The 13,093-nt window shown below is 47.7% G+C and overlaps 1 protein-coding gene across 1 annotated transcript in view; it reads right to left on the minus strand.

Annotated features, from left to right (window-relative positions):
- TAF6L (TATA-box binding protein associated factor 6 like) overlaps positions 1–13,093 on the minus strand; it is a 229,050-nt gene that overhangs the window by 15,077 nt on the left and 200,880 nt on the right. The window contains exon 12 of the mRNA XM_086938108.1: positions 11,490–11,618. Coding sequence (XP_086794234.1) covers positions 11,490–11,618 — 129 coding nt within the window. The remainder of the gene's footprint in view (positions 1–11,489; positions 11,619–13,093) is intronic.

A 13,093-nucleotide genomic window follows, 5' to 3' on the forward strand; every position in this document is an offset into this window, starting at 1 on the left:
TGGATGAATACAAGGTGATAAAATAAAGTGACAGAATACACATATTTGCACCATTACCACAAAGGATTGCAACGAAGCGATGGCAAACAAGATTCTCTAGTTACCAGACCCCATAATGCCACAGAATCAAGAGTTTCCCTTTTTTTGATTTGCATACTTTTAAATAAATGTGACCTATGCTGGAAATACTAACATAAAGCTTTCCTGTACCCACATAATCACCACAAGTCAAGGCATATTTTATGTCCTGATGAAGTGATTACATTATTTCACCGAAACACACGTCCACACCAGTGTGGTCCCAAAGGACAGAGATGGACCATGAGACTTTAGAGTAAATACAGAAGGAATAAGTAGAACATATTTGTAAGGAGCTCTATTTAAATGTATACTCAAGTAAGAGAGTATTACCAATAATGAGGAGTAGGAATTTGAGCAGTACTCGTTTCCACCCAGTGGGTGAATTTTAATATTTCTGTGATGTATGTAGCATGATTAACGTACTGAATTGGTAGTGAGTGTAGGCTCTGTTAGCAGGATGTAGTTACTTTACAATAAAGTTTGCATGAACTGATAACTTACGAAATATGACTGAATCTTGAGGACGGTTGTAAGATGTACATGCATTTTTGACTATTGCATGCACAAAATAAAAAATGAATTGAATATAATATTGGAAAATATTTGCCCCTATCCGCACCTTAAATGAAAAAAAAAAATCAGGTCAGGCGGGTATTTCTTTATAATTATATGTCTTTTCCGTGGCCTGATAACTTACACTTAGGGGTACCTCACTGATATATTTGAAGCAAACAACTAATGACTTAAAACCCCAGTTTCCAAATGCAACAGGAATCAACTGAATATTAAACAAGAAGTCACCACATAACGACTATGGAGGTTACATAAGAGCAGATAAATGAGGCGGGTCATTGCACTAGTTTGCAACAACACAACATTTGAGTAACAGTGTTTGCTGTAGCCTTCTTGTAATCCCCCTCATGTTCCTTAAATGTGCTTGCCTATCACCCCCAAACATTCAGTGTTACGTGTGCCAGTACACAGCTTCCTTTTAACGCTGTGAATGCTGGGAGTTCAGTTGTAGTTTTAGTTCACTTCCATTGAACAAACTGGACTGATGCACCAAACGCCGGTGATTTGTTGGAGCCCGGGAGGTGGTCCCGGATGACATCTAATAACCATGCTAAAGCTAACAGGTGGGCAAACCGGTATCTTATCCACAAGCAGCCCATAACGACGGCACAAAATAAAAATAAAACAAGCCATTTGTGACGCGGATTGGACAAAAAAAAACTAGTCTGCAAAAGAGACATTTGCAGCAAATGATTAACTCTCATTTGACAGATGGGTGGGTTTGTAAGAATGAGTTGGTGAACGGTGAAAAATACGTATTTGAAGCGTGCAACAGTGATATCATTAACCCTCTCCACCCTCTCTTCCGCTTCAGGCCTGCACTGATGGCAGACGACTAGACTGCCCTTCCAGGCCCGAAAAGAGAAGACCACGTAACGGATTGAATGCCACAGGACTCCGGCCGGAGCCAGTCTTTACCTGGGAGCTTTGAGGCTGTAACCGCGGCTCCTCTAGCTGCAGACCAGCACCCAGGCTTCCCCACAGCATTGAACCCACAGCTCCGTCTGTGGAAGCAGCGCAGTCATGTGACACCAGCCAAAGGAATTTAAAGGCACAGTGCTCCACTCTGGACAGCTACCTCCATTACAAGGACAACATGACAAGGGATTTACGAGGGTTCTCTGCCAAAAACAAGCATTGGCCGTGCAGCAGTAAAGCTGCACAGCCGTGAAAGGATCATCTGCATTAAAAAACTGCAACAACCAGCACCGCCTCTCCCCTACCTCCTCCACCGTCCAGGAACTCACACGAATGACGGCACAAACGAAACCAAAAAAAAAAAAAACGGGCGGAAACATAATACTGAATCCCGCCCCTCCAGGACTCCCTGACCTGCCACATGGTTGCCAAGGCAATATTTCTGAAAATATTGTCGTGCTACCGTAAGGCAGGTCATGGAGTCCTCGAGAGGTGGGATCCAGAGCAGACAAATCTGCCAAACAGGAGCTTTTTCCAATGGCAGGCCTCCGTTTCGAGAGGCCTGCCAATGGAAAAGGGGGCGTGGTTTCACACAGTACTGAAATTCTCCTGTTCACAATAAGTCTTTGCCTCCAGCAGGGCCATGCCCTGCAATGGAGGTTTCGACCTAATAAAAAAGGAAACTGGTCCTTGAGTGGCCAGAAATCTTGCAACGAGGAAAAGCAAGAAAATAGAAGGAGTGACAACAAGGAGGCAGTATCCGAGATATATGTGATCCTAAATAAATGGGATCCAGAGAGAACCAAAGAAAGGACGGAGCGCGCTGCTAGGAAAACCAGCCAAAAATGGAATACTGTAATGATGTGGACAAGAACATTATCATTATGAGTCCAAAACAATAGGTCAGTAACCAAGCTGTACAGAAGAAGGAAAGAAAAATAAACGAGATTTCCTCCCAGGTACACACTGTGAAACAAAGAGATATTGGCGAGCCAATAAGCAGCATTTACTTAAGAGATTTAATACAAATCATAGTGAGCATGTCCCAGAAATGGAATCCTGCACAACTTCACAAATTAGATTTGAATGTCTGGAAAGGCCTAAGCGGTAGCAAAGGAATGCAATCACATGCCACACTGCTGTGGAGACAGTAGGGGAAGGGGCTGTGTCCCGTGCGCTGACAAAGATTCTGATGTCTCCACAACTGCCATGTCCATCAAGCAGCCAGAAGAAGCTGCATCATCTACCTGCCTGGCTTACATGAAGAAGGTCAGTTGTGACAAGGGAGCCGGTTTACCAGCGTTTAGCCAGTTAGCACTGGAAACAGATCTCAGAGTCTTCACACCATCAGGCTCAACATGGCCTTTATCTTGACAAAGTGGTGTTCAACATGTTTTGATGTACAAAACTATCAAGCGTGTGAATGTTTACGACAGGACGCAAAGTACATTTAACAGGAGAGAACATTCTATAAAACTGCTGTTACAAAATGGCACCTCTACAATGAGAGCAAAGAGGGAACCTCATCCCCAATTTTTTTTTTAAAGAACCGGGTCCGGACTCCATCGGTATAGAGGGGGGTTGCGAAGACTGGTTGAATTAGATATAAATCTCATCTATGTTAAAACAAAATACTCAACCTCTGTCTTTCGATGGTGGTCTGGTCTCAGACTAATGTATCTGCATGCCTTTGTCATGGAGAAGCTAAAGCCTTTGGCTTAGTAATGCAAATGCTACTTACCAGTATGCATCTGTTCTTGGCATGTAGGGCTGCTGACATTCATATCTGTGCATAGATCGCCGCCTAGTGTTGGGGTCCGGATGATTGCACATTGTTGTCCTGGAAGAGTCTTCGAAGTATCACGAGATAGGTGGCTCCTCCCCTGGACTACAGTGCGCATGGGCATCGACTCCATCCCCAGATTGTTTTTAGCCATTGTGGCCGAGATGGAGAGAACTTTGTGAGTGATGACCATGGAATGAAAAGCATATAAACCCTGCAGCTGCTACAGGCGCCGCGGAGGAGGGCGGGCGATATGAATGTCAGCAGCCCTACATGCCAAGAACAGATGCATACTGGTAAGTAGCATTTGCAGTTCGAGGCATGTGGGCTGCTGAATTCATATCTGTGCATAGAATACATAGCAGTCCCTCCATTAGCGGCGGCCGCCCGTGCCAGCTGCAGCAGTTTGGAAAAGTGTCTTGAGAACAGCCTGCCCTACAGCTGCCTGCTGTTTAGAGTGCACGTCTACACAGTAATGTTTAGTAAATGTATGTGTGGTAGACCATGTGGCTGCTCTACATATGTCCTCTAAGGGAATGTTTCCAAGGAAGGCCATAGAGGCCCCCAACTTTCTGGTGGAGTGGGCTCTTGGTGGAATTGTAAGAGTGCGTTTAGCTTTTGCATAGCAGATTTGAATACATTTCACGATCCACCTAGCAATACCAGCCTTGGAAATAGCGTTACCTTTGTGGTGTGATGCAAAGGCAACGAAAAGCTGCTTAGTTTTTCTAAAATCCTTGGTCCTGTCAATGTAATACATTAGGGCCCTCTTGACGTCAAGGGTGTGGAGCATCCGCTCCGCCAGTGACTCAGGATTTTGAAAAAACACTGGCAACTCAATTGTTTGGTTTATGTGGAATTGAGACACAACCTTGGGTAGAAATTTAGGGTTAGTGCGGAGCACTACCCTGTTAGCATGAACCTGGAAGAATGGCTCCTGGATTGTGAGGGCCAGCAGCTCACTAACCCTCCGTAGCGATGTAATCGCTACTAAGAAAGCCACTTTCCAAGTCAAGAACTGAAGTTCGCAGGAATGTAGTGGCTCAAAGGGAGGACCCATCAGTCTTGTAAGAACCACATTGAGGTTCCATTCTGGAGCTGGTGGAGTCCGTGGTGGAATGACCCTTTTGAGTCCTTCCAGAAAAGCTTTGATAGCAGGCACTTTAAAAAGTGAAAGGTGCTGTCTGTTCTGGAGGTACGCAGCCATCGCAGACAGGTGAATGCGGATGGAAGTATATGCCAAATTACACTGGTACAGATGAAACAGGTAACAGATGATGTTCTGAATGGAAGCATCTAGTGGATTGATGTTGTGGTTTGCGCAATAAATGACAAACCGCTTCCATTTGGCCGCATAACAGGCTCTAGTAGTGGGCTTTCTTGCCTCCCGAATGATGTCCATGCAATTTGGAGGAAGGTTAAGGTAGCCAAACTCTAGGACCTCAGGAGCCAGATCGCCAGGTTGAGCTGTTGCGGATCTGGGTGCTGAATGTCGCCATGGCTCTGCGTCAGAAGGCTGGGCGTGAGACGAAGCCTTTGATGCGGTACCACGGACAGTTCCAGAAACGTGGTGTACCATGGTTGGCGAGCCCACGTTGGAGCAACCAGGATGAGAGTCATCGAGTGCTGCCTGAGCTTGCGAGCCACCAGCGGTATCAGGGGTGCTGGGGGAAAAGCGTACGCAAATCTGCCTGACCAGTTCATCCATATCGCATTGCCCTGCGATTGCGGGTGTGGGAACCTGGCGGCGAAGCTTTGGCATTTTGCGTTCTCCCTTGTGGCGAACAGGTCTATTTCTGGATGACCCCATGTTTGAAAGTACGGCTGGAGTACTGATGGATGTATCTCCCACTCGTGCATCTGGTGGCTGTGCCTGCTGAGCAAGTCTGCCATCTGATTGTCCTTGCCTGGGAGGTGTTCTGCCATGAGGAAGATGTTCCTCTGAATGGCCCACTTCCCCATGCTCTGAGCCAGATGAGACAGCTGCGGAGAGTGTGTTCCTCCCTGTTTCTGAATGTAGTACATGGCCGTCATGTTGTCCGTCCGGATCAACACGACCTTGTTGCACAGATGTACTTTGAACGCCTTTAAGGCCATGAAGATTGCCATCAGTTCCAATACATTGATGTGCATCTTCTTCTGCTGTAGTGTCCATAGTCCCTGCACTGTGTAATGGAGTACATGCGCTCCCCAACCCTGGAGAGAAGCGTCCGTCGTCAGGAAAATCTGTGGCACAGGCTCCTGGAACGGTCGGCCCTTGCAAAGGTTTTGTGGATTCCACCAATGCAGAGAGTTGTATGCCCGACCGCTCACCAACACTAGGTCTTTCAATTGCCCATGAGCCTGAGTCCACTGACGTGCTAGGCACTCCTGAAGCGGACGCATATGTAGTCTCGCGTGCGGGACAATGGAGATGCAGGAGGCCATCATGCCTATCAACTGCATGAACACTCTTGCTGGAAGCGAGTGTTGAGGTCTGAATTTTTGGATCAGCGATTGAATGCTGTTGATCCTCACTGAATTCGGCTGTGCTGTAGCCGCCAGAGTGTTTATGCTCGCACCCAGATACTGCCGTATGTGAGCGGGCTGGAGATGGCACTTTGGGTAATTCAGTGAGAACCCCAGATCGTGCAGAAGGTGAATGGTTTGGGACACGTGGTCTGCGCACTGCCTGTCCGACTTTGCTTGAATGAGCCAGTCGTCCAGATAGGGGTAGACGTGGATGTTTTGACGCCTTAAATGCGCCGCCATTGTCGCCAGGCACTTCGTGAAGACCCTGGGCGCCGTGGTGACCCCGAAAGGCAGAACCTTGAACTGGTAGTGCTGGTTTTGAATGGTGAACCTTAGATATTTTCTGTGTGAAGGATGCAGGGGAATGTGAAAGTATGCATCCTTGAGATCCAGAGTTGCCAGGAAGTCCCCTTGCTGAAGCAGTGGGAGAACCTGCTGCAGTGTAAGCATATGGAAATGTTCTGACAGAATGTAGGAGTTGAGAGGTCTGAGGTCTAGGATGGGCCTGAGGGATTTGTCCTTCTTAGGGATTAGAAAGTACAGGGAGTAAACCCCCTGTTCCCCTTTCTTGCAGTGGAACGAGCTCTATTGCCCCTTTTTGCAGCATGACTTGGACTTCCTGCTGCAACAAGTGCAAGTGCTCGCCGGACATAGGACGGGTCTTTGGAGGTATGTTTGGTGGAGTGGAAGTGAGTTCCAGACAATAACCGTATTGGATAAGAGATCTGACCCACCTGTCCGTGGTGATGGATTTCCACACGGGCAGGAACTGCTGGAGTCTCCCCCCGACAGGTGTTGTGTGGTCGGGGGGCAGTGATAAGGCGTCACTGTTTGCTGGCGGTGGAGGACCTGGAGCTGTTATTTCCACGTCCTCTGCCTTTGACGTTGTTGCCACGGTATCCACCTCTACCCTTGTTGGTATATGAGGACTGGGTGTTACTTTTATAGAATTGCGTGGATTGTGACGCTTGACCCCTTGAGGTGCCCCTGTTATTGGAGCGGCGAAAGGAACCACCCCGAAACTGCTGGGACTGTAGGGCACCCATAGATTTAGCAGTGTCAGTGTCCTTTTTCATTTTTTCAAGGGTGGCATCCACTTCTGGCCCAAACAGGTGGTCTGGATTTACTGTTTGGTTTAGGATGGTAGTCTGAATGTCTGGTTTAAAGCCTGATATTCTGAGCCATGCATGCCGGCGCAGCAGAACGCTAGTGTTTATTGCTCGTGAGGCGGTATCAGCCACATCTAGAGCACACTTAATTGAGGCATTGGTGATAAGCTTCCCCTCCTGAATCAACATTTCAGCAGCCTCCTTATACTGATCTGGTAAGTGCTGTAGAAGGGTTTCTAGGGTGTCATAGTGTGCCCTGTCGTAGCGTGCAAGTAGCGCCTGCGTGTTGGATATGCGCCACATATTGGCTGCCTGCGCAGCAATACGTTTCCCTGAAGCCTCAAACACCTTTGATTCCTTGTCTGGGGGAGGAGCAACACCCGTGGTTTGTGAGTTTGCTCGTTTACGTGCGTTGGAGACAACCAAAGAGTCTAGTGGCAACTGTCCATTGATGTACGTTGGATCAGTGGGCGCTGCCTTGTACTTCTTGTCAATACGAGGATTGATGACTCTTGCCCGGGTGGGCTCCTTGAAAACCTCTGGCGCATGTTTTAACACTCCCTTGAGCATTGGCAATGTCTTGACAGTTTTTTCAGCCACTGAGAAAGTGTCAAAAAGAAAATCGACATCCACTGGATCTGCATGGAGGTCGACGTCATGATTGGCTGCAGCTCTTTCAATGAGAGCGTTGAAGGCCGCAGAGTCTTCTGTTGGGGAAGTTTTTGCAGCAAAAAGCTGCGGCTCGTGTCCCGAATGAGGTTCCCCAGGGTCGCCCCCGGCAGACCATGGCTCATTGACATCCTCTGGGTCTGAGTAAACTGGATAAGCATACTCATCCTCTTCGTCTCCGTCACACTCCCCAGCATTAGAATGAGTGGGTGAGAGCTCCAGACCTTGTGGAGATGCAGGCTCCATAGGGGCAGATGCACCCGCAGAGTCCAACTTCTTTTTAAGGGGAATGTGGAAATGCTCCAACACTGGCTCCGGGGTGATCTTCCGTTTAAGGAGAGAGAGCTTGCCTGTGTTGGCGTCGATGATGACCTCTCGACGCTCCTCCTCTGCTAGTGGTTGGTGCCGTGGGTTTGGAACCACCAATGATGCCTTCGGCGTAGAAACCGGCTTCAAGGGCACTCCGGCCCCAGGTTTCGCAGTGAAAGCCTTCGGCGCCGTACTTGGCGGCAGCGTGAAGTGAATCGGCGCCTTCGCCGGTTTCTGTAGAGGCTTGGGCGTCACAGTGTCCTTCGGCTCGACCGCCGCGGACCCCCCTCGAATATGCTGAAGGGACTCCGTGACCTTCTTGGTGAGTGAGGCGGAGGGACGGAACGGCTCCAGCGAGTCCTCCGAGTCCGGATTTGGGTCCGCAACCAAAGCCGCAGGTTTCTGAGCCGACGCAGCACCCCCCTTTGCCTTGTCGACTGTGAGCGGTGCAGGCAGAGACTTGGGGTCGTCCTGACGCTTCTTTGGGGCCTTCTTATGGTCATCGACCTTCTTGGCGTCGACGCGACTCTTCAGAGCGTCGACCAACTTCGGCGCCGACGCAGCCGCGTCGGGCATCTTCGCCTTTGGCTTCGACACCGGATTCTTCGGATCGGCCATTTTGGCGTGGCTCTTGAGCTCGACGGCCATCTTGGATTTCTTCGGCGCCGAGGCCTCCGAAGCCTTCGATCCAACCAGTGCGACTTGCACTTTCGGTTTCGATACGGATGGCGTAGACCCCAATGGTTTCACTTTCGGTTTCTGGACCGGGAGTGGTGCCGTACCAATGTCCGTGGCCGGGCCAGAAGGCGGAGCCGTGGGACGAGTTTCGAGGTCTTGGGTAAGGCCCGAAGGCGATCCCTCGACCTGGGCCTTATAATGTTGGGTGGCCCCGGAGTCAGTCTGAGGAAGCTCCTCTTCCGAGCTATCCTCTACGGTGGCAATGGCCCCGTCGTCGTCCCCTACCTCCTCGACGACTTCCTCGAACTCTTCGTCCTCCGCGTCGTAGTCTTCCTCGACCTCCGACGCCGGGTTAGAGTCTGAGACATTCTGGATGGCGTCGTCATCAACATCTTCTTCAAAGATGTTCGCCGGTGGGGGTGCCGAACTTTGGGCCTGCAGTCTTGCGGCCCGACGTAGCTTGAGAGTTTTCTTCGACCGGAACTTGGAGCAGGCCATACACTTGGCCTCGTCGTGGTCCGGCGACAAGCACTTGTTGCACACTGGGTGCACGTCGATGTGCGGGTACTTTGAGGCACACACTGGGCACCTCTTAAACAGACTTCGTTCCATGTTGAAGTAGTCTGGAGCGTCGTGTAGGCCCGTCCGCGCCGACAGCACGCGGAAGGGCAGCAGTTGATCGGAGCCGATGAATAAACCAACCCAACCGATGAACAATACCGACGCGAGTCCTAAAGACCTTTTGGTCTCAAGTAAAGAAAGTTAAACAACTATTGATTCCGACAGAGGGAACCGAAACACATCCGAACCCAATGGCGGAAAAAAACAATCTGGGGATGGAGTCGATGCCCATGCGCACTGTAGTCCAGGGGAGGAGCCACCTATCTCGTGATACTTCGAAGACTCTTCCAGGACAACAATGTGCAATCATCCGGACCCAACACTAGGCGGCGATCTATGCACAGATATGAATTCAGCAGCCCACATGCCTCGAACTCAGACATTCACCACTTAATGGAGTGGCTGTGAGTTGCTGTCAGCAATATTGCTGGCACAAGATGGTATGCTTCATACAAGACCAATGACCTGAAAGGCTGTCTCACTGCCACCAGCTGTTCTAGTCTTCTAAGCATTTTGGTTTGCAACAGTGCACTACTTTGTTTTACTGTGCCTGTTCTGAAACTTTAATAGTTCTTAATCAACCTTTTAGCAAAAATATGTTTTAAAGCTAAATAACATGTTTATCACATATGCCTACACTCAAGGTCTGAGATTGGGAATCACAAGCCAATAGTGTTATAACAAAGTAACTCTTGTAGACAAGTGTCTGGTGACATTGTCTAAAGCATGAAATATCTCAGACTCTGGCAGGACCTTAGGCTCTGCACAGTCAGTGAAGTTATTCAGTGAAGATAATGGAAGTACATACAATTCATTCTGAAGTGGCTTTAAATGTCTCTCGCACAAATCTATTTTGAGGAGGCTGAGATATACTGCACTTCCGATCCATGTAATAGTGCAGTGTAAGCAGGCATGCAACTTTGTGGCAATGGGTTTATTGAATGCGCCCCCTGATATTGGCGCTGTCTTGGAGTCACAGCTCTTTAACTTTACATAGTGGAGATTGACTTATGAAGAGGTGTTTTCACAACCACATTTCAGAGGGCTATGGGAAAAGCAGGAGTTACTTTTCTCAACCAAGGTGGTTGAGGCCTTTTACCTCTGATGTCATGCACATGACTCTCAATGGTAGCACGGGTCAAGCTGTCCAAGGCATCTCATGGAGGAGGTAGGCGTAGGGTAAACATCTACAATTTCAAAAATGGATCTTAGAGGTTCAATGCAGAATTATAAAGTTAACGTTTGGGGGAAAACAGAGGAAGGCTAGAGTGATGCATTATGTGGGTCATATAAACCTAAGTCGTAGAAAGAAAAAGATGAAGTAGGCAGTCTAACAATAAGGGGGAAAGGAGGTTCTACAAATAAGGAAGGAAAGCAACACAACGGAAGCCCATTATGTCCTGGACTCACTGCAAGAGCCCCCCCACCTCGACTGCTGAAGATCTCATATGGTGCTTGTCGGATGTTACAGCACACTTGCTCCAACAATGTCTTGAGAGATCCGCACCTTATCCTTTAGCGCTGAAAGACCACAATACCTTTAGCATGGCATGAACAGGCGTAAAAGCTGAAGGACTTGTTAAGAAGTGATAATTCTGACGTTCTAGATACTGTCTCATATGTGAACCCCCTTCCAACAATAGTTTGTGCCCACCTGTCCCCTCAACCCACTGTCCATTCTCCTCGCCACTTTTACACTATAAGTCCTTTGTGTAACCCACCTTTCCTTCACCTCCCCTTTTATCATTTACGCGTTATTATTCCTTTACCCTTCTTGACTCACGCTTTCAAGTGGTGGTGGTGGTCATAGTTGGCAGCCACATCTGTCAGGGGCCATATCATTCTCTAATGTGTGAGACGGCTAAAGGCAAGTGACATTTAAATAAATGTGGTGAATGAAACGGTTTTGTGATGAATATGTCTCCTCAACGAACATCATTTTATAGCTAGTTGCTGCATGAAATAACGTTGCCCTGTTTAACTTTGATGAAACGAAGAGTTAAAAAGCATTTACAGTTGTAGGTGAAAGAAGAGGGTTTTTGGGGTTCCTGATGATATCACCTGGATCCACAAGAGACATTTAAAGAGAGAAAATATTTTAACACTATACCGGATAGAACTACTAACTGGTAGGATTCTACAAAGCATGTGAATCCAGACCAGCTTCATGGTGCAAAATTTCTCCAGGTCAGGTTGAGAGCATTGGGAGTGTCTTGTCTGGGTTCCCCATCACTCACCAGAATAGCTCCATACACCTTGTGCCCGTCTGCCTTCACCTGGGCGTTGGATACGGAGTGATCATCCAGAACGGTCTGCAGATTTGGCCAGTACGTGGCAAGGTGAGGATACAGGACACACTCTACAGCCTACAAGAGAAAAATAGGAGCTCTTAGAAGCAGCAAACACTGTAAGGGGTGCATAAATACAGTAGGAGGAGAAAGACTGAACAAAATCACCAGTGGGTCAGAGTGTGAAATAGAAAGAGTGAGAAAGGAGAGTGAGAGGAACTAGAAAAAGGAACATATAGATAAAAGTAAGAGGCATGTGAGTAAGGAGAGTAAGAAAGACAGGGAGAGACAGAGAGAATGACAGGAAAAGAAAATGGTGAGACAGCTAGACTAGATAAATCATCAGTTTAACAAATCTTAAGATTTGTTTTCCTTACTTCATAAATTGCAGCACAGCCCATTTTATCTATCTGCTGTTTACTGCTTTCAAATATCTTGGCTAATGCACCATGCCTCTCTGTTTTTTATGTCCCTAATTATTCTATTAGTTTCGCCTGTACATACTGTAGAGGGACCTTGCTGTTCTCTGCTCCCTCTGTTTTGTATTCTATCTAGTGTGTTTAGTGATCCATAACATTGGAATTTTCTAAATCCTTCGGTTTGCACTGCTGTTTTTCATTCTAATTTGTAGTACTTTCTGGTGGTCCGCTTTCTACATTTAGCTATCCTGCGCAAGTCGTATATATATGTTTGGATTTATACTGATTACGTAACTGCATATATATCGCTTTGGAAAATGTGCTGAATGCATACATATGAAAGGCAAGAGTGGCAGAGGAAGAGCATCTAAATGTGGGAAAGAGATGCTTTTACTGGGGCAAAAACATGTCAAGACGTAGCATGAGCTGGACCTCAAGCTGAGAAGAAGTTGCCACCATTGTCGAACGCGGAAATCACTTCCAGCCTGACTCTCGGATTGCAACACCGTTCGGATTTACTCCAGCCCACGATCGAGACTGATCCAGATCCCGCCAGCCGTACCAGATCGACTGCTACCGATCCACAGAGACGCCCGCATCCAGGCGCTCTGTTCTACAAGTGTATTCCAATAGTTCTGGGATCAGACGCCAGTTCCCTTCTCACGATCGTATCTATCGGACCGATCCTCCTTACACTTTTCAGCATTGCAATCGAGACAACCATGTCCTGAAGATGGTCCCAAATGATTAAGGACCGAAACGTCGTCGACCCTACAGCGCAACTACAGGCGCACTCTCCATCGTGGCTCTATTGAAATTGTGACTTGTGCTGCAACGTCACTATAACTATGTCACATAATGAGCCACTCACTGTATAATATTTTCACCTCGTTCACATTGCGTCGTTCACGCTGTCCACCCTGCAACTTGTGTTGCCACAGACCACTAGTAAATATTTGAGCACCAAGTCTATTTCCGGTTGTCATATGAATTTTTTCTATTTTGTGCTGCCCTAATTGTTTGAATATGACCTTGCCCTCTCCTGAATACCAAAATACAAGAATACGTGCAATATATACGTTATTTGAATAAGTGTCTCCTTCTTTCATGTTCGTTTAATGCTTCGTGCATACA

The sequence above is a fragment of the Lissotriton vulgaris genome, chromosome 9, assembly GCF_964263255.1.
Source record: "Lissotriton vulgaris chromosome 9, aLisVul1.2, whole genome shotgun sequence".
Taxonomy (NCBI): Eukaryota; Metazoa; Chordata; class Amphibia; order Caudata; family Salamandridae; genus Lissotriton; species Lissotriton vulgaris.